Genomic DNA, 15,053 nt, shown 5'->3' with positions numbered 1-15,053 from the left:
CTAAGTTAAGAAAAAGGACAGAAGAAAGGAAGAACTTATGCCATCGACAATTTTTTTTGTTGAGTGTTACGTTTTTATAGCTCAACTAAAAAAATTTAACATCCATGTCAGATGTGTAAAAATATTTAATATATCATTTTCCATTTCCAAAACACTCATTCCAATATTTTTACATTTTCTTCAAAAAAATAATGTTTTGAAAAATATTTTCAAATCCGAAAATATCTTCCAAAATATCCATTTTAAAATGCATAAAAAAATCATTATTTTGAAAGCTTTTTCTGAATCCTTAAATACCTACCTAAACATTTATTCCCGAAAATAATAATAAAAATGCAGAGACAAATTTTAACTCTTTTTATTGTAATTTTAATGAAAGGTAATTTAATCTTTATGGGGTGCAGAAAGAAAAGAAAGACCTGCAGAAAGATAAGAGGGAGGTGCAGAAAGAAACAACCCACTTAAATATGCTCTCAGTTTCTATAAAGTAGGTATTTTTAATTTTAGTCCCTATAATTTTCGTTTATTTTTCCTACTTTATAACTCGAAGTAATTATTTCTAGTCCTTCTAAAATATACATTTGGTTTTAATTATTATAAAAAAATTATCTTTACCAAAGTTGAAATCTCTAATTTTAGCCTTTAAATATTCATTTTAAAATAAATAAGTAACATATATATTACAAAATTTAAAAAAATAAATTAGTCATTACCAGCTAATCATATCACAATACTAACAAGTCATTCAACACATAAATTGATAAATCAGGGTCACATGATTGTGAGTAATTAAAAATCATTTTGAATTTTATCAAAACTAAAAATAAAGAAAAGAATTACAGGACCACAATGCCAGGACCAAAAGACCGAATAAAGATATCCCAAAAATTTAGATTTCAAAATTCTAGATAAAATATACTAATTTAATATTTTAAAATATATTAAAAACATTGTTATATATCAAAATTAGTGCACTTTAAAAACAGAACAGAACAAATCTTTAAGAACCTATCAGAAAATCTGAATTAGAAAACCGACAAACATTAATGCACTACTACCTACACGAGCAAACATATTAAATCCAAAACCTAAAGTAATAGAAATTATAAGAATTATAACTTTCTTTAAAGTGAAAAATACAATCTCATGAACCCTTCATTTTAATTTTCTTTCAATTATGAAGGCTCCCCAATAGTCCCTGATCAGAGATTCTGCTATGTGAACAGACTGAACCTGTGCACAAGAATTGAAAGTACTCCACCATGACTGAACAGAACACAACCACAATGACAGGGTTTTCCACTTGTATTCTAAATAGTTTTAGGAAAAATTATTTACCACTGCCATAACAAAAGTTCATTACCACATTCAATTGCTTTCTATAAACTTCAAAGTAACCTACTCTAATGGTCTATCAAACATTCCTATTTCACTTGCACAGCACACAAAATCAAAAGCAGAATCGCATAACTGTGATACATCCATTAAGGCAAGTATCAATTCAGGTACTTTGCTGCCATCATCACCCTTTCTATAGATCAAATAAACAACGATTGTGATGCTAAAATTCTGAGATTCTGTCCAAAGAGCAACAGCTATAATGAAACTGAACAGATTGCCTAAACTCCTTAGGTATTGCAAATCCAGAATTTATACAGAAAGACTAATCATTTCCTTAATACTACCCTTTAGCTATGAAAAACTAATATATGGCTACAACTTCAACACAATTATGTATATACAAGCAATTACAAATATTAGACCCTCGTTGTTTTAGTTAGAAAATCAGTTTTCACAGCTCCCAATAAAAAGCATATGTTCCAAGTGTAGTTCAAATGAATTCAAGCACACATCTCATGATTCAGAACCAACTCTACCAAATTCTTGATCAAAGAGGCACTTAACCATTTGTTTGCTAATTATTTCTTTTAGTAGCAAATTCCCCTGGCAAATATGTACATGAGGGAGAGATTGGTGTCACAGTGACTCAAACAAAGGAATGATCCAAGATGGAAAACTCTGAAAAGGAAAAGATTTGAATGTTTTCTTCTTATAAAGCCAAACATGCAAATACACCCCATCCCCCACAATATCTGGTTTTTCATGTGGCTCATGATGACCCTGTTTAACAATATTCACAAAGAAAATGAAAACAACAATGAAGTTTAACTCAATTGGCAACTTGAGCTTCATATAAGCATCTAGTTGCCAAGCACAATCTTGTTTGAATTGGAACAGAATCTATATATAAAAGGATATGTCCCAAATGCAGTTCCAATTGATTGAAGCACACATCTTGATCACATCTCATGATTCAGAATCGGTTCTACAAATTCTAGACCACAGAGACACTTAACCATCTGTTTGCTAGTTAGTATTTTTGGTAGCAAATTTCCCCAGGCAAATATGACGTACATGACAAAGAGATTGGTGTCACAATGAAACATAAACAAAGGAATGATTCAAGATGGAAAACTCTAAAAAGGAAAACATTTTGAATTTTTCATCTCTCAATATGAAAACAACAATGAAGTTTTACTCAATTGACAACTTGAGCTTCATATAAACACCTAATATTAATCACTGCTTTCTGCAATATAAGTAATTAAATCCAAGGTCTCAACTAGCTCCCAAGCACAACCTTGTTTGAATTGGAACAGGATCTATCAGTTAGGCAGCAATAAAAGATGTACCAATCATAGATTGGTGACTGAAGAAGCATATGCGTTACAGGTTGCCACATCCATTAACTGAATCTCTACCCTAGAATCAAAAGGCGGAAGATGCCTTGAGAACCCATTAAAAAGAATACAAAAGTAGCGGAAAAGAAAAAGAAGCAGGAGATGATATGAAATTCTCATAACTCTGTACACTTCCAGACCAGTTGATGTGGCAGTGACTATCAAGTTAGTGCACAAAACAGCAAAAAACCCTCAACTCGTGCTTCTACTACTAAATATATAATCATACATAAAATCAGTATTTCCTTATTCACCAAGGGAAGGCAAAAAGAGATTTAACAGTAGACAAATCACACTACAGAAAACAATTTCAACCATATAAAGTGGCAGTATATCATATAGAGGAACTACAAATTACAATCTGAACACTCGTCATTTGTCAGCAAAGGAAACAAAAAAACACAAGAAAGAAATATTATAGAGCATAACCAGGGAATATCTGTACATGAGGAAGCTATTTGAACCTATGAGACATATCTAGATAGCAGAGTTACACGGGGGGTATGTTAGAGAAAGAGAACCCTTTGTATCCCTTGTAAGCATAATACGCAATCCTCGTGTAGTAGGAACCCGGTATGAACAAGATTACTCCAAGTATTGCAAAGAAGACCCCTATATACCATTCAAACAAAACAAAATATCATCAAAAATTAAAAACAAAAACTATTCGCTTTCAAAATACCACATACTGCCAAAAAGTTTAAAAATTTAGCAGAAATCTTTAATTTCCCAGCTACCCAGTTGCAATTAGCGATCCCTAATCCTAAAATTGACACATATTTTCCTTTAAAATCACTCATTTTTTGTTACCGTGAGCAGTGTCGCCACCCACATGGTTGTAGGCCATGAGGGAACCGATGATGATGCCGAGGAGGCCACAGACGAGGAGGGATACGGCAAGGGCGATCTCCTTGACGGGGGGTTTGTTGTTGACGGTGTACGAGGTTTCCATCATGATATCCTCATCCGAAATCGAGAAGGCGTGATCCACGTACATTGTTACAATCTCTGTTGTTGCTTCTTTGAGGTGGACGAAGATGTTTGGATTGTGAAGAAGAGGGTTGAGACGGTGGAGGAACGATGAAAGATTCAGGTTTTGCTTGCACTTGAATTGAAGAGTTAAAAAGTTAGGTGTTCTTGAAAGGGAGATTATAGATTTGACTATGGATTATTCAGAAAGGTCGTTCATTTGATTGCGTTTTGCCTAATCTAAGCTCAAATCAAGCCAACAGTCCAAGGTTTCTTCTAGATATGATGTTTAGTTGTTTATTAATTTTAATTTTACTTTTGTTTATCTTCCCACCTACATACAATGAACCTTGTCAATAAGCTAATATATTTAATGTTTTCATTTTATTTCATAAAATAACAATATATTTTTAAAATTATTTTCAATCGTACTTATTGTAAATAAGGTTCAAATTTAAACATAAATATTTTATTTTTAAATTATTATATTAAATATGATAGTGTTGAGTGATTTTTTTCTTATATAAGTCCAGTAAATATTCTTCTTAGATGCGAGTAAAAGAGTATAATAATATTATTTATTTTAAATTTTAAACTAATATATATATATATATATATATATATATATATATATATATATATATATATATATATAAAATCCAAGGTGATAACATCAGCTCCAAAAACTATAATTGTTGCTTTCTTATCTTCAAGGCCGTAATTTTCTAAGTAATCCTCAACCTTTTCTTAGTAAAGATATTTTAATATTTGTTTCTCGGACTGTGCACATATGTAAAAAGAGTATTATTTTAAATTATCTTTTCTTCCACATGTTTAACTTATAATTTGTCGCATTTTATTTAAAAGGAGTTTATATAATAATTTATATAATTGAAATTTAGCTTAAATGCTTACTAATTTATATAATTGAAATTTGATTTAAATACTTACTTAGTCTTATATTTAGAGATTTTTTTTAGTATCTGTTTTTAAAAATGTTTTATTTTGTCTCAAATTATATAAATTATATCAATCACGTTATTTTTGTTAAATTCACATAAATGGAGTTAAATACGTGTTCACGTGGCTATGAAATTTGATTATTTTCTTCTCTCTCATCTGCTGTTTCTGCAATGCATAGTTTTTTTTCTCTCATTCCTTTGCCCCATTTTGTTTCATTGCTCAACTTTTTCTCTCTCATTCCATGAGACCACATCTCTATCACTTGGGTCGTTCTGCATAAATACAATAACTCAGAAGTTGTAATCAAGATAGATTTAGCATACATGTCAATCAGATAACTCTCCATACCCTCAAACGGTATCCTGGCGAATTAGATATGCATGTGTTTGCCTTCAAATATACGAGTCCCTCGTGTTAGAAGCCGCAGAGAGTAATGCCATCACAATGACAGAATCAATGGTAAACCTCTGCTTTTGCATCTCTCACACAAGCATCAGTGCTTCCTCATCCAAGGTCAGTAAGCATAACAATTGCAGAGCTAATAACAAAGACGTGATTGACAAAGTCAGCATAGTGTTTAAGAAGCAGGCCATAAAGCATAAGGGCGATTGTAGGATGAGTGACAATGGGGAAGACATTGACGAAAGTAACGGGGTTGGCGTGAGAGAGGCTTTGACGAGGGTGGCAAAGGCGCGAAGAGCATGGAAGTCTCTGTGGGTCTTGACGAACCAGGAAATCAAGGTGTTCCAAGTGACAATGTTTCGTTGTGCATTACAGCAAATAGTTTGAAGACATAGTCGTGTTGGGGTTGGGTTGAGAAAGGGGGCAAGCATGTGGAGTACATGTTTAAGAGGGAGTTGTAAATGACTCGGGAGTTGGATTGGGAGCGAAGGAAATGGGAACGAAGGGCCTTACCGGCCATGAGGTTTTGGGTAAGGGCGTAGGCCTTCAAGGTGGAAGAGAAGGTGTCCCATCGGAAGTCGTGTTCCGCCTCGACTTCATATCTGCGTACAGTTGCAGGGCTTCCAATGGCATCTTGTTGCAGATGAAGCCGATGATCACGGTGTTTCACACGACAGTGGAGGCACGTTGAAGGTTTTCAAGAAGATGGCGAGCCAGTTGAGGCTGCCCTTGTTGGCACAGTTGGCTTAGGCGAGTGCGGATGGTGACGCTGCCGCTTGGGTTTCGGGCCACCGCGAGATTGGTAACGGGAACTTGAACGACAAAAGAAGCCATCACCCCCATTTCCTTCTTGTTTTCGCACTCATATGGTTACCTATTCGACCATTCCCCTCTTCCTACCACCAAAATATCTTTCATCTATCCACAAACAACCTACATGCCAACAAAGCTCCCTCTCTTGATCTCACGGCCAAGCATCAGAGAGGGATTTGAGAGTCTCATTGGTGAACGAAAGAGAAAGAAAATGGTGTAGAGGGAGGTGGTGCAGGTTTCTGAGGTCTTGGGGGAAAGGAAAGAATTGTGGAAAAGGGTGGTGAGTTTTGAGTAAAGAGAGAGAAAAAAAAAAGGAAAATGTTATTTGGACAACAAAAGTTTGACACAATTTTGACAACGGCGACGTGGCAGCTGTGCATTGGCTCAGTGAATTGAAAACAAACCAGAAAAAACCCAAAATACCCCTCACCTCGGTTCACTGAGCCAATGCACAGCTGCCACGTCGCCGTTGTCAAAATTGTGTCAAACTTTTGTTGTCCAAATAACATTTTCCAAAAAAAAAGTAGGTGTACAAGAGATAGAAAAAGTTGAAGCAGAGAGAACAGAAAAAAAAGTCGGATTACATAGCCACGTCACCACGTACTTAATTCCATTTAGGCCAATTTAATGGAAAGGAAGTGATTGATACAATTTATATAACTTTGGGACAAAATAAAAATACTTTTAAAAGCGGGTACTAAACAGAAAAGAACTTCTGAACGAAAGGACCAAGTAAGCATTTAAGCATTGAAATTTTTACGCTCTCTGGATATCATAGCACACACTAGAATTAAGCGGTGGAGCAATTCACGTGATAAATATTTGTGTGGAGCAATCCAACACATGTATTTACTACAAAATTTCTCTTGTTTCTTGTTCAATAATGTTTCTTTAAGTTCCAATATGTTTTTCTCCGTCACAAATACTTTCAATTCCCTTATTTAACCTACTTAAAGATGTTAAAGGTAAAACAAACATAAACTATCTAAAACACAAGAAGATACAAAAATAACTAAATTTGAGAATAGAACAAAATTAAAAGCTATGGAAGAGTTCATTTTATTAATAGAAACAAACACACAAAATAACTAGAAATATATATGATCACACATAACAAGTAAAATAAATTTCAAAACACAGGCATACAATTCAAGTAGTCTTGAATCCATACATCAATGCATACACTACCAATCTACACAACAATAGGATATTACTCGTGGAATTCCTTTTTTTTTCATCAATCCATATATCCAATACAACTATTTGCAATATTAACACTTTAATATCCATGAACATCAACCATTTCAAAACCCAAAATCAGTTAAAATGCAACAAACAGTGTACCAGAAAGCAAAACAAAATTGGCACCTATCGACACTTAAGGGGCGCCCAACGCCGATGCGATAGGGGCTCACTACCCTTGGAGTGCCCAACGACCTAGGCTGGTGACCCCTAGAGCCACGATGCAACCATGAAATCGAGAACAAATTGAATTCCACGTGCCCACGCCTTTCAACTTGGCGTTTTGCTCCATAGGCTGGTTAAACTTAGGTTAAAACAACCCTCACTCAATTACAGACTGATTTGCAAATCAGTAAAATTGAAAAGAAGGGTAAAAATGAAGACAAGCAAAGTATAGACCTATCTATGAAAAAAATTATATTACTATTATTTTTATTTCTAATTTTTCTAAAGGAGACATACAGAACTCATTTAAAGACACTTTTATCTGTGAGAAATAGAAAATTAACAATATTTTTATTTAAAACCTATTTTTAACATTTAACACAAATCTAACGTATTTCTAAAGAAATACAAACTAAAAGGAACTAAGAATGGATTTTTAAGAGAGAGAGAGAGAAAAAGTAGAGTTTTAACAAAAGCATTTTGAAAATCACATCAACTTTGTACATTTAATTAAAAGTTCTACTTCTGGGCAAACATAATATGGTGCGAATACATTCTCTACGAATAACTGACTCTCGAACTCAGAATCCGATTTTCGTAGACCATGTCTTATTTCATGGTTTTTACGTAATTTTTCAGAATAAACTATGGTGGTGACTTCAAAACCTCTTTTTTAAACTCGTCAATTTATGATTTGTCGTCTCGTCATGATTCGGGTTGTGACAACCGCTAAAAGGATGATAAAGAAGCAAGTCGTGGCTTCACCAAACCTGGTCACCACTATGACACTATCGCAAATCACCACATGTCCTCAACACCGTTGCGAGCAAACAAGAACCTACCATGAGAATCAACACAAATAAAAAAAAGTGGAATCCTAAAAGAAAGAGGAAGGAGATGAGGAAGAAGACGAACCAAATTCCGATATTTACCAACAAATATTTCTTTCGATAATTATCGATAATTTTTTTTTCGGTAATTACTAATGAATTTTTCTTTCAATAATTACCAATAGATATAAATTTCTATTGGTAAATATTACAGACTGTATTTTTATTGACAAATTTTGTCCCGTCGAAATCCGTTGAAAAAAAGTTGTTATCGACAACTTTTTGATGTTTTTGACAAAATTTATTTGTCAAAAAATGTTTGTTTTTGTTAATGCAAGCACATATTTTAACTAAAGAAAATTAACTTCTCTCATCCTAAATGACGATCAAAAATAGTTCTAAGAATCTTACTTAGCCTTCCAACTCACAAATGATCCATCTCAACCTAGAGACAACATAAGAACAATCAAAATGAAGCAAAAGAACCATTTATTAGTAGAAAATTATAACAACAATTTTAGGAACACATGTATCCCAAGAAAGATCACATGTAAGACAAGAACAAACTAAGTATCGAAGGAGATCTAAATTTTGATTTACCCGAATGAAAAAATTGATTGAATAGACTTAAAGAGTTCTTAACTGTAAACGCAACATCAGTCTCTGGTCATGAAGAAAAAGATGAGATTTGGGTGAAACGAAATAAAAAATAAATTGAGATTGTAGAAATTTTTTTTTTGAAGAAGAATGTTATGCATTTCAAACTTTAAAGTGACTAATTTGGGTCCTCTAAGAAAAAAAAAAGTTTTGTATTTTAAAAGAAAAAAAGGTTTTACAGTTTACCCATTTTTCTGTAGATATAACGAACATTTCATTAAATAATAAAGTCTAAGACCAAGCTATTAATATCATTTTTAGTGATATCTTATCTTTTAGTTATGATATTTTTTTATTTACAAGATTCAAATATAAGATTTTATTAATTGTATTGAGTTTAGCTCAACTAATCAATGATTTGTTAAGACAAACAATGTTCACATACACAAATAACCCCTGAAGTTGATTTGTCCCAAACAGTTTAGATTGAGCTTTTCTTGCATTTTGATTGGACTCAATCCAACCCTTCATGTTGGAAATTTAATTTTATTATAATTATTATTATATAGATATACTCTCTCTCTCTCTCTCTCTCTCTCTCTCTCTCTCTCTCTATATATATATATATATATATATATATATATATATATATGCAAATTTAATTTTATTATAATTAGTTTGAAAAAACAAACTAAATTTCAGTCTAAATTTCACAACTTATGGCTTCAGCTTAATACTTTAAAGTGCTCATGGATAGAATTGGGAAGGGAGAAGTTATTGCATGAGTTGGACGCCAATTGGCATAGCCGTAATAATGCATAGTTTCTGGGCAAGTGTTTTCGACAAATACTGCAACAAGTCATTTTCAAAGTCAACCTTTTAGTCGTTGTTTGATTGTTCTCTTCCCTTTGTTAAATAGATAGCACTAGTAGTGTACAAGTTTGAAAATTAGCAAAAGGGTTGTGATTAATCAGGAAAAGGATTTTGCTTTCGCAAAGAAGAAGGACCTCGAATGATGGCTCAGGCTGTAGTGAGCTTCATAGTGCAAAGTCTTGGTGATTTGCTGATTCAAGAAGCAGTGTTCCTATATGGGGTGGAAGACCAAGTGTTGCAGCTGCAAACTGAATTGAGGATGATGCGCTCTTACTTGCAAGATGCAGACAGAAGGCAAGATGAAAACGAAAGCCTAAGGAGTTGGATTTCAGAAATCAGAGAAGCAGCTTATGATTCTGATGATGTCATTGAGTCATATGCCCTCAGAGAGGCCTCAAGAAGAAATTTGCCAGGTGTGTCGAACCTCATCAGAAGGTATGCTTCAATCATCAACCGGTTTATAGAAATCCACATGGTGGGATCTCATGTTGGTAATGTCAAAGCCAGGATTTCTAGCCTCACAAGGAGTCTTAAAACCTATGGCATAAAACCTGAGAAAGAAGAGCCCTCAAATTCTATGCACGGGAGACAGAATTTGAGGAGGTCTTATTCACATGTCATTGAAGAGGACATAATTGGTGTTGACGATGATGTCAAGAAGTTGGAGTCATATTTGGTGGATCCCAGCAAAAGAGTGGTGGCCATTTGTGGGATGGGAGGATTGGGGAAGACAACATTGGCAAAGAAGGTGTATCATAGTGTTGATGTGAGGAACAGTTTTAAGAGCCGGGCTTGGGCTTACATATCACAGCACTGCCAAGCAAGGGATGTGTGGATAGGAATTTTATTTAGGCTGATCTCTCCTTCACAGGAGCAAAGACAGGAAATTGACAATATGAGAGATGAAGAGCTTGCAAAGATGCTTTACCAAGTTCAAATGGAGAAGAGTTGCTTAGTGGTCCTTGATGATATTTGGAATGCAGAAACATGGAGCAAACTGAAGCCTGCCTTCCCTCATGGAACATCAGTATCAGCAGTTGGTAGCAAAATATTGCTAACTTCTCGAAACATTGATGTTGCCTTCCAGATGGATCCTAGTTGTTATCTTCACACACTAAAATGTTTGAATGAAGTTGACAGCTGGGAGTTGTTCCAAAAGAAGTCATTTCTAAAAATTGATGATCCAGGTGTGTAGATTTTTCTTGCCCTCTTCCTATAATGCACTCCCAATTCTCAGCATTATTCACAATGCAGTTGTTTAACACATTGATTCACTTGCTAGTCTAAATCTTTTAGGGCTTAGAACTTGAAATTCTCTGGTAGTTGATTAAAGATGCAGAGTGAAAATTTCATTTTATTAACAAGGAAAAAACAGTAATACAACCCTGTTTATGACCTCTAGAAATTTTCTCTCCATGTTGCAGAAAGGGGGAAATCATAAGCTGAAATTCATAAAACAAAAATTGACTAGTCATCATTGAGGTTTACAATATGGTTAACTTTCTGTCATATAAATTTCAGATTTCAATTTTTTTCTAATGGTTTGTGCCTTGATTACTATGTGTTCTTCACTTGCTCTAAATAAATATATTGCTTCAGTTTCTGTGTCTTGTTAAAAGTTCAACAAAGTTTTATGCTCTCTTTTTTCTCTTCGAAAGTTTAGCCTTGTCATATATACTTTACATGTTTGATACCCAACATACATGAGATGACCATTGCTATTATTTCTGTGACCTTGGATTGATTATCTACCAAAGAACAAAATATAGGATTTGCACATGGAAATGAAATCACAACCTAGTACAATTCTGGTTTTTTTTCTCCACAGACTACGGAGAGAAGGAGAAGTTGGGAAGGGAAATGGTTGGAAGATGTGGAGGTTTACCATTGGCCATCATTGTTCTTGGAGGACTGTTAGCATCAAAGCCTACATTCTTTGAATGGGACACTGTGTGCCAGAACATCAACTCATATTTGAGGAGAGCAAACGGCAAAGAACAACGCTTAGAAGAGGTGTTGGCTTTGAGCTATTACGAATTACCATACCAGTTGAAGCCATGCTTCCTACACTTGGCTCATTTCCCTGAAAATTTAGAGATACCAACAAAGAAACTAATTAGAATATGGGTGGCAGAGGGTATTATATCTTTGGCTCACAGTGAAGGAGAAGGTGAAGAAGCTCTTGAGGATGTGGCACAACGTTACCTGACTGAGCTAGTGGAGAGGTGCATGATTCAAGTAGTTGAAAAGAGTTCATCAGGAAGAATTAGAAGTTGTCAAATGCACAACCTCATGAGGGAACTTTGTGTTGAGAGGGCACATTTGGAAAACTTTCTTCAGGAGATCAATTCCCGGAATGTAGATGAATCTAGAGGGACATCAAGAGCAAGGTCAGTGGGAAAAGTTCGCAGGATTGCCTTGTTTTTGGATCAAGATGTTGATAGGTTCTTCCCTTCAGAACTGAAAAGCCACCACCATTTAAGGTCTCTTCTTTGCTTCCATGAAAAGACAGCTAGGCTCAGTGAATGGGGTTTGATGAAGTCATTTTTCAAAAAATGTAGGTTACTCAGAGTCCTGAACTTGGAAGGAATGCAGGGTCTGGGAGGGAAGTTGCCAAAAGAAATTGGCTATTTGATCCACCTAAGGTTTCTCAGTCTCAGAAATACCAAAATTGATGAGTTGCCCACATCAATAGGTAATTTAAAATGCTTGATGACCCTGGATCTTCTAACGGGGAATTCAACTGTGCAAATACCAAATGTCATAGGTAACATGCAAAAAATGAGACATTTATATCTACCAGAGTCTTGTGGTAATGGCATTGAAAGGTGGCAACTGGACAACCTGAAAAACTTGCAGACACTGATTAACTTCCCTGCAGAAAAGTGTCATGTAACAGATCTCATGAAATTAACCAATTTGAGAAAGCTAGTGATTGATGATCCTAACTTCGGAGGTATCTTTAGGTATCCTAATGTGCAATTTGGGCACCTAGAGTCATTGTTTTTTGTTAGTTATGAAGATATATCAGTTGTCCATGTTGCATTAGGATGTCCCAATCTTTACAAACTGCACATAGAAGGACCTATAAAGAATTTTCCTGAACCCCACCAACTTTCTTCCAAGCTTCTGAAGCTAAAGTTGACGGGTTCTGGACTTCTTGTAGATCCGATGCCAACATTAGAGAAGCTTCCAAATTTAAGGTTGCTTGAGCTACAACTTGATTCATTCGTAGGCAAGCAACTGCATTGTTCCAGCAAAGGCTTTGCTCAACTCAAGTCTCTGGTTATCCATGATTTGTTCAATCTTGAGGAGTGGAGGTTGGATAAAGGAGCCATGCCTTGTCTTAGAGAACTTAAGATTGAAAATTGCACCAAGCTTGAGAAGGTTCCAGATGGGCTCAGATTTCTTACCACTCTTCAGCATCTGGAGATCAGATCAATGTTTGCAGCATTCAGAACCAACCTTGAAAAAGGAGGAGAGGATCACTACAAAATCCAACATGTGTCAGCTGTGGTTTTTTGTTACTGTGACTATTAGGTTGGCATTTCTATTCTGTAACTCCGTGATGGTGTCTGGATTAATTAGTTCATTCACATAGCATTGATTATGTTAATCTTCATCTAAACATACATATATGTACGAACAAATAAAGGGTGCATAATGGTCAGAGTATCAGATTGATTTTAGACTTTTAGTGAAACAGAGGTATAATTTATTGATCAATAATAGTACGAGGTATATCTACGAAGCTCAAATTCTTCAGAACCATTTCATTCGTCCATAGCATTTTCTTTTTTCAGCCATGTTTTCTACCTGCCCTCCTAATATATAATCGAACGACAAAATACACTTCACTTCTATCTACAGGTTAGCAATTATAATTATGGAAAAATTTAGAAATTTTTATTTTATTTATTCAATTTATTTTATATAATCGAACGACAAAATACACTTTACTTATTCAGAGGTTTCGATAGATAGCAGTTATTATTATGGAGAAATTTAGAATATTTTATTTTATTTTCGATGTTAAGGTGTTATTTTATAACATATAACATAATATATATATATATATATATATATATATATATATATATGAAAGTATAACACAATTGAAAAATAGATATACTAAATATAACATGTGTGGATGTATTATGTCAAAAATATATTAGATTGATTATAGAACAACTTATATAATATATTTTTAAGTGAAAAAGAAAAAAGAAACATTTTCAAAAGTAGTTTTTGTTGCATCATTGGTGGATCTGTTGCAATGGTTCACGATGTAACGATGATGCTTTAATCTGTTCTGACAAAGACTAACGATGGCACAACATTCGTTTGTTGTGTTCTAGCTCCAAGTTCACCACTGGCAAGGTGGCATTCAAAGGACATTGTAGTGACTCATTACATATCTGGTTTGTGAGCTGTGTTTTTCTATATTGTTAGTAATGATACGTGAAGCTCTGATAACGTTTACAATGGTGAGACACATTAGTTGACAGCGTTGAGGAAGAAGCTAGCGTTTTCATGATGGTGAAAATCTGGCGAACCAATATTGGTGTTGAAAATCTAAGTAAATCTAAGTCTCACATTGGATAAAAATTAAGTAAAATACAATATAAGATGAAGCACCATATAACTATGAGTCTAAGCACCACATTCAGTCATTTTTAAATATTTACAAATTTAAGTATTAATTAAAATGGTAAAATTGAAAGAAAAAAAGGATTATACAGCTATAGATCTAACTATAGATAAAATAAATTTTATTTATGAAGATAAAAAATATTGTAAATAATATTATGTTAATAAATTTTTTTATTATGAATAATTATTTAAATTTGAAAAATTTTTTGATAAAAAAATAAATAATTCTTTTATAATGAATAATTATTTAAATTCAGAAAAGTAGGTATAAAATGATAAAACTGAAATATTTTTTTATTATGAATCATTATTTAAATTTAAAAAATAATAATTAAGAGGGTAAAATTGAAAAAATAAAAATGACATCAAAGAGGTGTATCTCTTTATATATAAGTATAGATATTGAAATAAAAAATATTATAATTAATATTGTGTAAATAATTTTTTAGAATAATTATTTAAATTTGAAAAAGTATTGATAAAAGTGTAAATAATTATTTTATATTAAATAATTATTTGAATTCAAAAAAATAATTATTAAAATGATAAAACTGAAAAATAATTTTTTGTTATGAATTATTATTTAAATTTAAAAAATAGTAATTAGTGGGTAAAATTAAAACAAATAAAAATATGTATCTTATATATATATATATATATATATATATATATATATATATATATATATATATATATATATATATATATATATATATATATATATATATATAATTATAGATATATGGTATTCAATATATTTTAGAATGATATCATATTTTTATAATTAATTTTTTTAACAAGTAAT

The 15,053-nt window shown here is 33.2% G+C and overlaps 2 protein-coding genes across 2 annotated transcripts; one reads left to right on the top strand and one right to left on the bottom strand.

Annotated features, from left to right (window-relative positions):
- Positions 1-3,037: 3,037 nt before the first annotated feature.
- On the bottom strand, positions 3,038-3,909 carry LOC124828222 (uncharacterized). The gene is made up of 2 exons (XM_047301476.2): positions 3,552-3,909; positions 3,038-3,353 (listed from the first exon to the last, which is right to left on the bottom strand). Exons 1-2 carry the CDS (start codon positions 3,736-3,738, stop codon positions 3,232-3,234), a joined length of 309 nt encoding a protein of 102 aa, XP_047157432.1. The 5' UTR covers positions 3,739-3,909; the 3' UTR covers positions 3,038-3,231.
- A 5,613-nt stretch (positions 3,910-9,522) lies between these two features.
- LOC124828213 (putative disease resistance protein At1g50180) lies at positions 9,523-13,364 on the top strand. The gene is made up of 2 exons (XM_047301463.2): positions 9,523-10,782; positions 11,424-13,364. The coding sequence occupies exons 1-2, from the start codon at positions 9,735-9,737 to the stop codon at positions 13,133-13,135; spliced, it is 2,760 nt and encodes a 919-aa protein (XP_047157419.1). The 5' UTR covers positions 9,523-9,734; the 3' UTR covers positions 13,136-13,364.
- The last annotated feature ends 1,689 nt before the right edge of the window (positions 13,365-15,053 follow it).

The sequence above is a fragment of the Vigna umbellata genome, chromosome 2 (genome assembly GCF_029865625.1).
Source record: "Vigna umbellata cultivar VRB3 chromosome 2, Vumbellata_1.0, whole genome shotgun sequence".
NCBI classification, from domain to species: domain Eukaryota; kingdom Viridiplantae; phylum Streptophyta; class Magnoliopsida; order Fabales; family Fabaceae; genus Vigna; species Vigna umbellata.
Note: the sequence above shows the minus strand (reverse complement) of the source record. Positions and strands in the feature narration are given on the sequence as shown.